Source organism: Capra hircus, chromosome 5 (genome assembly GCF_001704415.2).
Source record: "Capra hircus breed San Clemente chromosome 5, ASM170441v1, whole genome shotgun sequence".
In the NCBI taxonomy this organism is placed as follows: Eukaryota; Metazoa; Chordata; class Mammalia; order Artiodactyla; family Bovidae; genus Capra; species Capra hircus.
The window spans coordinates 105,809,659-105,820,957 of NC_030812.1; the positions used below are offsets into that span (position 1 = coordinate 105,809,659).

At 51.4% G+C, this 11,299-nt stretch overlaps 1 protein-coding gene across 1 annotated transcript; it reads left to right on the forward strand.

The window, feature by feature from the left end:
- On the forward strand, positions 977 to 11,299 carry FOXM1 (forkhead box M1; the record flags this gene model as incomplete). Its single annotated transcript, NM_001314325.1, is given in 7 exon segments — positions 977 to 1,510; positions 2,132 to 2,283; positions 3,886 to 4,086; positions 5,673 to 5,801; positions 7,136 to 7,205; positions 7,351 to 7,526; positions 10,241 to 11,299. Coding segments are annotated over 7 exon segments (2,247 nt in total). The 3' UTR covers positions 11,255 to 11,299.

Below are 11,299 nucleotides of genomic sequence, written 5' to 3' on the forward strand. Positions count from 1 at the left end.
ATGGATCTGTCAAAATCAACAACACACAATTTTTAAAAGATAAAACTCGTCCTTAATGCGCAGCACTAGTCAGGAGACAAGGATTATAGTCTTGGTTCTGGAAGAGAAGTTAAGTAAGACGGTAACATGCTTAGAAAGTTGAAATATGAACAAGCATATGCAGGTACTAAAATGTCGCTATATAAATAGTTTGCAAATTGTGAAAGAAAAAATGTATATACTTTTTTTTAAGATCAGTGCTAGCATAATAGCCCATGAAATGATGTCACCCCTCAGCGTTACTCTGGGTGTTGAATAGAGCAGTTTCCCTTCTGTCTGAAGCCTTGTGCACTGGGAGATGATTTCTTCAGTGGTGTGACAGTAGTGTAATGGTACAATCTGCCTTTTCCCTCTGATTCTATGGGCTCAGACCAAGTGGTCAATGCTAGAATGGATCCTGGGATCAGAGTTCTGTCAGGATGGCCTGTTCCGGGGTCCTCATCCTGACAGTTACCGCAAGTGGTCTGTGTTAGACTAGGCAAGAAGAGACATTTCCACATTTTTGTAGCTTCTCCGCTTGTTTCTGTAGCTGAACATTCCTTTTGGCCACGCCGCAGGGCTTGCAGATCTCAGTTCCCCAGCCAGTGATTGAACCCACACCCTGGCAGTGAAAGCACAGAGTCCTAACGGGCTGAACCGCCAGGGAATTCCCAAAACATTCTTAAGCTTCCAGAGCCTTGACTATGTGGACCTACAGCCAACCTTATCCCACTCTCCCCCTTTGAATTTCTTCTGTTTGCTTCAGTTTTGTCTATAGAACTCATCTCCTTATAGTGCGCGGTCTTTGCAGAGGCCCAGGGAGCATTCACCTGGGCCTGTGGGTTCACACTTCTGGTCACATGATGAGGAAGACCCTCCCTAACAGAACCTCCTTCTCAGCCTAACAAACCTTTGACTTCTCGCTAACCCTTGCCCTTTGCAGGGTCCAGGCTTATGATGCTCAATGGAGAGTGAAAGCACAGATTCATGATGAAAACCAGCCCCCGTCGGCCATTGATTCTCAAAAGACGGAGGCTGCCCCTTCCTGTTCAAAATGCCCCAGGTGACACAGCAGAGGAGGAGGCGAAGGGGCCCCCTGCCCAACAAGAGCCTGCTCAAGCGCAAGCCCCCAAGGAGGTGGCAGAGCCCAACCCCTGCAAGTTTCCAGCCGGAATCAAGATCCTGAACCACCCAACCATGCCCAACACCCAAGTGGTGGTTGTCCCCAACAACGCCAACATCCAGAGCATCATCACAGCACTGACCGCCAAAGGGAAGGAGAGCGGCAGCAGCGGGCCCAACAAATTCATCCTCATCAGCTGTGGGGGAGCCCCCACTCCCCCTCCAGGACCCCAGCATCAAGCCCAAACCAGCAAGGACCCCAAGAGGACAGAAGTGATCACCGAGACCCTGGGACCAAAGTCTGCAACTGGGGATGAGAATCTTCCAAGACCAGCGGGAGTCCTTCCTGGGCAGAGATGGAAGAACTGTGGTATGTGGTCTGTAAGGCAAAGGGGGGAGGAGCCAGCCTTCGCTCTCTGATGCAAGGACCGTAGTCAGCCATGCTGATACCTAGGGCACACAGGCGTCTGCCTGAACCGGGGGAAAGTCTTGCCTTCCTTCATCCTGAAACCTTGACCCAGATCCTTGGGCCCTGTCGACAGGGTTGCAATGTAATTCAGCATTCTGTTGCCTTCTTTATATTGGAAAAGGATTTGTTTATTGTTTCTATTTCTCCTTTGCAGTGACCACATAAGGAAGTAGGAATCTTTCTCCATCTTAATAAAGGAGAAACACAGGATGGAAAAATGACTTACTTTGTTGAGATGTTCGATCATGCTTTTTGTAAGGTTGCCTTGACCAATCTCTGAGGCTCAGGGTGGCTCAGGTTGAAATGCAACTTGAGCCATGCTCCTGAATTTCTCCCGAAGTCCTAAAAGGGCACCATAGATTCAGCATGCGTACTCTCTGTGCTTAAGGGGAGAGGTCCTGGAGGGGTGATCCCTAATCACAGTCATCACCTGGAGAGGTGATGCCTAACTGCCAGTCTCGGTGGACCTGCCAGGCAGGGAATCAGGCAGCTAAGTGTCGTCTTGGGTTGTCTCCCCTGTAGCTGGCGGTGAGGCAGCCAGCTGCCCCCTGGACAACAGCTTGACCAACATCCAGTGGCTTGGAAAGATGACTTCCGATGGGCTGGGCTCCTGCAGCATCAAGCAAGAGGTGGAAGAAAAGGAGAATCGTCACCTGGAGCAGAGTCAGGCCAAGGTGAATGAACGGTCCTGTCCTCCACCAGGGCAGTCAGAGCCAATACAGGGAATTTCTAAGAAGGGAAGTAGGTCAGGTAGGCTGCGGAGCAGAATTGCCAAGTTTTCGTGTTAGCACTTCATTTAGTGTTTATTCTGAATAATTTGGAGCTTCCTTTCTGCCTGGGATCTTTCCCCCTACCCCCATCTGGTAAATTTCCTTGAGGGCAGGTTCCTCTCGCTCACCCTGCACCCTGTCGGCACTGGGTTTAATGCTCTATCCTTAGCAGGTACTTAGTATTCAGGGACTAATGAAGAGGCCTTAGTTCAGAAAGCTGCTCGAACGTTAAAGAGGTATTCCGACAGTGGAAGAGGAGTACGGCATTTTTAACAAGATTGCTTTATTAGAAGACAAATTAACAGCAAATAAAATGAGTTGTGAATTTTAAATACCTCTCCAATCAAAATTGACTTGACCCATTTGTGTGGTCTGGGTTTATTTTTCGTGGTTGCTCTTTACATATGCCCCTAATTCCTCATTCAACAGGGTTTTTGTTGTTTTTTTTTTTTTTTTTGCCTTCTCAGCAGCATGTGGAGATTTTAGCTCTCCCGCTAGAGATCAAACTCTTGCCTCCTGCCTTGGAAACGTGGGGTCTTAACCAGTAGACTGCCAGAGAAGTCCCATCAATAATTTTTAAAGGGGAAAATTTACGTGGATGTGTGCATAAGTGAAAATTGAGCTGTTCACTTAAAACTTGTGTACTTTATAAAGTTATGGCTCAGTTTTTTTGAGGGGAAAGGGGGCCGTGCCTCGTGGCTTGTGGGATCTTGTAACAGTTCCCTGACCAGGGATCAAACTCAGGCCACCACAATGAAATTGCCAAGCCCTAACCACTGGACCTCTAGGGAATTCCCAAAGCAGGGGGTTGGTTTTTCGGGTTTTGTTGTGGCTGAACCTCACAGCTTATAGGATCTTGGTCCCCTGACCAGGGATTGAACCCACACCCCTGGTAGTAAAAGCAGAGTCCTAACCACTGGACCGCCAGGGAATTCCCTGAAGTTATAGCTCAATCTTTTTAAATATGGATGAGCAGATCTTTGCCTCAGACTTATCCAGATGTGTGCATTGCTAACCTTTGTCTGCCCCACTTTGGGGAATATTTCTGTTCTACAAACACTGAAAGGAGATGGGCTTGTTCACATCACTTCAGGAGCAGGAATCGGACTAAGACCTAGGTCCCTCAACCCTGAGGTCTGAAAAATGGGTGTAGTTTTAACATACGATCGGTCCTTAAAGGTCATAATATATGCCCAGACTTTCCTGAAAGCTTTCAACCAGCAAAGACTAGATGGACTTCTGTTTATTACCGGGCAATATTCTCAACAAAATGACCGATGACAGAGAAGTGGTCCTGTGTTCAGAGACTGGATGGGATCGTCTCCAAAATCCTCCCTGATCCTAAAGTTCTCTCCTATAGAATAGTGGTTCAGATGAGTTTGTTTCTGTTCCGGTCTGTGGGAGAAAAGCTTTCTCTAGAGAGTGTTCTTAAGGTGGGGGTGGGGCAGGGGAGGCCTTGTGACCCCTCCTTTCATGGCCTACTTTTCTTTCCCTTTGGCTTCTCAGAGCCCTCAGGTGGAGAGGCCCCCTGGAGCGTCGGCACCCTGGCCAGACTCCGTGTCTGAACGACCCCCATACTCCTACATGGCCCTGATACAATTTGCCATCAACAGCACAGAGAGGAAGCGCATGACCCTGAAAGACATCTACACTTGGATCGAGGACCACTTCCCCTATTTCAAGCACATCGCCAAGCCGGGCTGGAAGGTACCATGTCCTGCAACAACCGCAGTCTAGGTCGCTCAGGCCTGTCGTTTGGTCTGCACAGCAGAGTGGTAGTCTGTGTCTGGTGCGGGGGGAGGAGTTAAGTGCCGATGATGCTAGAACCATAAACAATAGTCGTAACTTTTGGACTGAGACTTGACCCTACTGGATCCAGGCAAAACCATCAGTAAGCGCCTTGCAGCCACTTCATCTGTCGCTCCCCGGCTAATGCACACTCTTCAGTGACACTCAGAGCCCACTTCTGAGCTACACTGAACAGCGGCTAGAGTGTCTAGGTAGCTTTGTGAAGAGACATTGATGGAAAAAAAATAATAATCTGGGAGCCTCAAGATCCAAGGTTCACCTCCTATAAAGTCACATCTCTTCTCCAGTAGGTGGGGATGTTCTCTGCCTCGTGTTCATGGAAAAACAGATGCCCTGGAGCCATAGCTCATGCAGGCCTCACAGCCGCAGCTCAGGTGCCCTACAGATGCTCTGTCCCAAGCCAGGGGGCTTTTGGATTGTTTTCCCCACAGCAGGAATCTTTTATAGTCTTTATTTATTTTCTTATTTTTAATTGGCGCATAACTGCTTTACAATATTGTGTGGGTTTCTCTTGTTCAACAACATGAATCAGCTATACACATACATCCCCTCCCTCTTGAGCCTCCCCCGCACCCCAGCGCAGCCCTCTCCGCCATCGCAGAGCAGCGAGCTGAGCCCCCTGTGCTATTCAGCAGCTTCCCTCTAGCCATCTGTCTTGCGCGTGGAGGCACATGTATTTCAGTGATGCTCCCCCAGTTCACCCCACCCTCCCCTTCCCCACCATTTCCGCCAGTCTGCTCTCTGCGTCTCTGTCTCTATTCCTGCCCTCCAGCTAGGTTCATCTGTACCATTTTTCTAGAGTCCATATATATATGTTAATAGATGATATTTCTTTTTCTTTTTCTGACTCACTTCACTCTATAACAGGCTCTAGGTTCATCCATGTGTCTGCAACTGACTCAAATGTGTTCCTTTTCGTGGCCGAGTAATATTCTTCTGTGTATATATGTACTGTAACTTCTTTATCCATTCATCTGTCAGCGGACATCAAGGTCACAGCAGAACTCTCAGCCTCACACTCTTACCTCAACTAAATTCCCCAGCTTCCTGATTTCTTTTTTATTTTTTTGCTGCACCTTGTGACTTGCAGGATCTCAGTCCCCCAACCAGGGTTTGAACCCAGGCCCCAGCAGTGAGAGCACTGCGTCCTAACTGCTGGTACAACAGGGAACTCCCCAGCATTGTAATTTCTCCCCCCACCTCTCTGGCTACCGGTTATTGCCGCAGCCTCACTCATCTTTCCCAGCCCCCAACAGCTGTTTAGGTCTCTGCTTTATTACCACCTCAGCAACAGCCCCAGTCTCTGTCCCCACGGGACAGCTGGGTTGGTAGCCCAGGTCACCTGGCCTGCCAAGCGGACAGTCCCAAGAGCGGCCAGCAGCCAAGGTTATGAGACACGAAGCCGGGGGCTGACCTCCTCGGGGTCATCGGAGGTGGTGCTCGCAGAGCCAGAGTAGCTGATGAGCTGTGTCCTCCACTTTCAGAACTCCATCCGCCACAACCTCTCTCTACATGACATGTTCGTCCGCGAGACGTCTGCCAACGGCAAGGTCTCCTTCTGGACCATTCACCCCAGTGCCAATCGCTACCTGACACTGGACCAGGTGTTTAAGGTAAGCATACTGGTTTTGTCCAAATAGAGCCAGTGCTGGAGGTCATGATGTCCATCCATCTCAAAAGAAAACAAGTCCTTGGTGGGGAGGGGGGAGGCAGGCAGCCAACCTTCGGATAGGAATCCATCCTTCCACCCCCTCTGCCCTACCCCACCCCCAGCTGCCGGCATCCTAAATAAAGCAAACTTTCCTCTCCACCAAAAATAAGAAAGAAGCAAGTCCTCCTTGGGATGAGCTTGTCTGCTAAGGGCAGAGTTAAGGGCCAACCAGCCCATAAGGAACAGCACCTTCTCTGCTAGACCAGGCCCCAGAGAGGACTTCCTGTTCCAGAAAGGGGACCTCCTGGGGCAGGATGGCCCCTACTGCCCTGTGATAAGAACTACCTAGGATACTTCTTAAAGTACAGCCTCCCAAGCCCCTCTTGGGGCTTCTGATTCAGTAGGCCTGGGATGGGCCCAGGAGTATATTTTTAGCAAGAATCTCAGGTGATTCTTGGGTTTTTAAAAAGCCGATTTTTACAGTGGAGAGTAGAAACGGAGCCTACAGAATCTCTCGTCAGAAGCGATTAGTTTGGGTCTTCAGAGTGCCCACAAGGCTGCCACTAGCCGCCTCCACTCTCCCGGGAGAGCCCATAGTTGAGGGTGGCCCTGGGCGTCCATCCGGAGTAGGTGTATCCATCTGGTCAGCTTGACTGCACTGGTGGTAACTTGGTCTCATTTCTCTCCCACAATGCCCATCCACCACCAGCCACTGGACCCAGGGTCTGCACACTCGCCCGAGCACTCGGAATCAGTAAGGTTCTTTCCCTCCTGCTCGGGGCTCGGCCTTGTTTCCCCTCCACGCTCAGCATGGCTTCGGTGACGGGGACAAGGTGTTAGCCGGAGACGGGAGCCTGTGGCCGTGTGCCTGCCAGCCCTGGACGCAGAGCCTTGCTTCTGGGCGTCAGGACACTGGTGACTGCCACCGCCTCCCACTCCCGTGGACTCATCAAGGTGGCCTGAGCAGAGCACGTGTGGCAGGGGGACCTGCCACAGGCTCACTGCAGGATGCTGATGAGGTGCACGGCACAAGCCCAGCGGGCGGCCGTTGCTCTCTCTTCTCTACCTGGCTTTTCTTTGCCCTCCTAGAGCTCCATGCTTTGCACCCTGGGGGTGAGGACACCTGGATGAGGTGGGAGGATCACCCGCCGCCCTGTGCCTCTGTTGCCACCTTCCAGGACCAGGCGGTTGGTCCACTCCATGCCCGGTCCCAGAGCAGCTGCTGGTGGGGTCCCCTACCCCGTCCCCCTACCCTCCTGACCCAGGTCTGTCTCTCTCCCTCTCTGTCCCAAACAGCAGCAGAAACGGCCCAACCCTGATCTCCGCCGGAACGTGGCCATCAAAACCGAACTCCCCCTGGGTGCACGTTAGTATAGGGGGAGGCATGGTCCCTGGGCACACCCACAGGGGGGCAGATGCGGGAGTCAGAGCCCAGGGAAGGAGAGCAAAGAACCCAGGGCTGGGAGGGGACCCGGCCCTGGACCTGCTCCTGACCGATCCTATTCCCCCAGGGCGGAAGATGAAGCCACTACTGCCGCGGGTCAGCTCGTACCTGGTGCCCATCCAGTTCCCTGCAAACCCGTCGCTGGTGCTGCAGCCCTCGGTCAAGGTGCCCTTGCCCTTGGCAGCCTCGCTCATGAGCTCAGAGCTTGCTCGCCACAGCAAGCGAGTCCGCATCGCCCCCAAGGTCAGTGCCTCAGGTCTTCTCCGAGGAGAGACTCCAGTTCGTGATGGGCTCTGCTTCGTGTCCGTTGAGAAGCTCATAAATTTAGTGGGTAGACCAGGCATCGATACACAGGAAAATGCAAGTGTTATAAGAGCCAAAAAGGAACTTGGTAGGGACTTCCCTGGTGGTCCAGTGGTTAAGACTCCACACTCCCAGTGCAGAGGGCATGGGTTTGATCCCTGATCAAAAAACTAAGATCTTGCATGACATTCAGCATAGCCTTAAAAAAAAAAAACCCTAGTAAACTATCCTTAAAAAAAAAATTCCCAATAAAAAGGAACTTTACAATGTAAGTGGTATTGGAAGGCCCACATATGCCTGATGAGTTTGTGAGAATTGAGATGGGGGTGATTGTTATAGCAGATGGGCTGGGAGGTTCAGGAAGAGTTCACTAGGGAAGCAGGCTTAAGAAGTAGTCGGGGCATCGAACAGTGTGGAGAGGGCCTTGTAAAGGGCATGGCCTGGGGCACGCCCAGTCACAACCATAGAGTGGCTGGACAGTCTAGCCCTGGGTTTCTCGACCTCCAAACAGCTGACATTCATGGCTTCCCAGGTGGCGCTAGTGGTAAAGTACCGGCCTGCCAACGCAGGAGATGTAAGACACTCGAGTTCGATCCCTGGGTGGGAAGATCCCCTGGAGAAGGAAATGGCAACCCACTTCAGTGTTCCTGCCTGGGAAATCCCATGGATAGAGGAGCCTGGTGGGCTACAGTCTATGGGGTGGTAAAGAGTCGGAGGCGACTGAGCATGCACAGTGCTTTGTGGGGGTGGGGTGCCACCCTGTGCCCTGAGGGATGCTTAGCAACCGCATCCATGGTCTCTTTGCTGGATGCCAGGAGCACCGCCTGGTGTGACAGTTAGGACATCTTCTGGTGTTGCTGAGAGTCCCCTGGGGAGAGCTGCTCCTGGCTGAGCCTCAGCGGTCGAGCTGGAAGGCTGGAGAGGGCAAGTTACAACCCCACCATGACACAGAGAAGAGTCTGTGAGCAGGACCGGGCCTGTAACAGATTAAGGAAGGGCCCCTCTGCCCCTTTCTCAGAGATAGAAGTAGCTGCAACTTCAGATAGAGAGACTTGGGTTTGCTTTTGTCTTTTAATTTAAAAATATCACTTTAATATACATAAAAGTATACATACCGGCATAGACCGCTTTCCTTAGATGCATCCATGTGATCGTAGCATGGGTAGTGTTTCTGTTTCAGTGCAGTCTTGGAGTTTTTTCCTCCTTCATTTTGCCTCTTCTCACCTTCCCCATGTCCCCCCTGCTCCCCGTGATAAGCCATGTTGGCAGTTTAGCGTGCCTTCTCCCATGATTCCTTCATGCTCTTAGTATGCTCTGCGCACATGGATCACCGTAACCGTGTTACACATGCGCACACACCACCCAGAGCCTTGTCGTATTGCTCTTTCTGCCCCATGGAAATTCTTCCAATCACTTGGCATCACTCTAATTCACTATTTTTTTTTAAGATTTTTTTTTTTTTATGTGGACCTTTTTTTTCACGTCTTTATTGTATTTTACAATACAATATTACAATGCAATATTACAATATTGCTTCTATTTTATGTTTTGGTTTTTTGGACTCCAGGGATGTGGGATCTTAGCTTGCCAACCAGGGGTCGAACCCAGGTCCCCTGCCTTGGAAGGCGGATTCTTAACCACTGGATCACCAGGGAAGCTCCTTATTCGCTATTTTTTAATGGCACATAATAGTCTATGATGTGGCTTTGCCATAAATTTTTTAACCATTCTGCTTTCATGGGCACATTTTTTTCAGGCTTTTTTCGCCCTATGACCAATATTGTAATAAATACCTTTGCAAGTATCTTTTTTTGCTGGTGCTTTCATTTCTGTGGGTAGAGAACAAGACATGAGATTGCTGAGGGGGCAAGTGTTTTAAAGTTTATTGAATACTGCAAGATTGACTTTAAGAAAAATCTGTGATAACTCACATACATACCAACAAGCCCTGCTTGCCAGCAATCGGTATCATCGCCCTTTTACAATGCTTGCCCATGTCCAGTGTGTGAAGGATACTTGCTTGTTTCATTTCGTCTTCGTCTCCTGATGCGTAAGTCAGCAGCTGCTCACCATGTTCGGTCACTCGGAATCGTTCACTATGCAATGCTTATTTACACTCATGGCCTGTCTTCTTACAGGGTTTTGTTAAAAAGTTTATAACTTGTCTTTTCAGATATTTCTTACTCCTCTTGCTTGCTTCTTAACTTTATGATCTCTCTTGCTGCAGTAAGATTTCTATTTTTATACAGTCAAATATGTCTCTCTTCTCTTTTACAGCTTCTGGGGTTCCAGTCTTGGTTTAGAAGGTTTACCCCGCTGCTGACCCTCAGATTATAGACGTACTCTCCTAGATTTCCTTTCAGGATTTGAATGGTTTGAGTTTTTCTGATTAAGTCCTTGTATGAAACAGACATCCACTTTTATTTTCTCTTGGATGAGTGCTAATTACACCAGTGCTCTTTTTACCCCCAGAATTAAACTACCCCCTTCATCACACGGTCTTATATTTAATAGTCTTCAAGACTTTGAAGACAAGAGGATCGGCACCAAACCATCACATCATTCGTCTCAGCGATAAGCTTGTGTTCCGCCCCCCTCCGGAGCCTGATGGCCTCTGCGGGGCTCCCTTTCAGCGTGTCCTGCTTCTCTTCCAGGTGCTGCTAGCGGACGAGGGGGTGGCCTCTCTGCCCACGGCAGGACCAGTGACAGAGGAGAAGCTACTCCTCGCAGAAGGACTGTCTCCTCTGCTTCCTGTACCGTCCATCAAGGAGGAAGATGTCCAGCCTGGGGAGGAGACACCACTTCTAGGGAGGCCCATCAAAGTCGAGAGCCCACCCCTGGAAGAGTGGCCTTCACCCTGCCCATCGGTCAAGGAGGAGTCATCCCACTCCTGGGAGGACTCGTCCTGCTCCCCAACCCCTAGGCCCAAGAAGTCCTCCAACACTGGGTCCAGGTCCCCCGCCCGCCGTGTCTCCGACCTGCTGGTGATCAAACGCAGGGAGGGGCGGGAGATGAGCCGGTCTCGGAGGAAACAGCACCTCGTGCCACCCCGCCTGGACGAGCCCGAGCTGCTCCTCTCCGAGGGCCCGGGGGCTCCCCAACCAGCCCTGGCAGGGCCCCCGCAGCCCACCTGCCAGCTCAGCTGCCCCCCAGAGGACGGAGGCCCCTTTAAGACACCCATTAAGGAGATGCTGCCCACCTCCTCCACCCCCAGCAAATCTGCCCTCCCCACGACCCCTGAGTCCTGGAGGCTCACACCCCCAGCCAAAGTCGGGGGGCTCGACTTCAGCCCTGTACGAACCCCCCAGGGTGCCTTTGGCCCCCTGCCGGACTCCCTGGAGCTCGTGGATCTCAGTGCCACCCCACTGAAAAGCGTCCCGCTCTTTGACTCCCCCCGAGAGCTCCTCAATTCCGAACCCTTTGACCTCGCCACTGACCCCTTCAGCAGCTGCCCACCCTCTGATATGGAGGTCCCCAAGCCGGGTTCCCCCGAGCCGCAGGTGGCCGGCCTCTCGGCCAACCGCTCTCTGACCGAGGGCCTGATCCTGGACACAATGAACGACAGCCTCAGCAAAATCCTGCTGGACATCAGCTTCCCCGGCCTGGAGGAGGACCTGCTGGGCCCCGGCAGCGTTGGCTGGACTCAGTGCATTCCTGACCTGCGGTAGAGGCAGGGCTCCTGCCCCTCAGGCCATCCGCTCGCTCTCCAGATG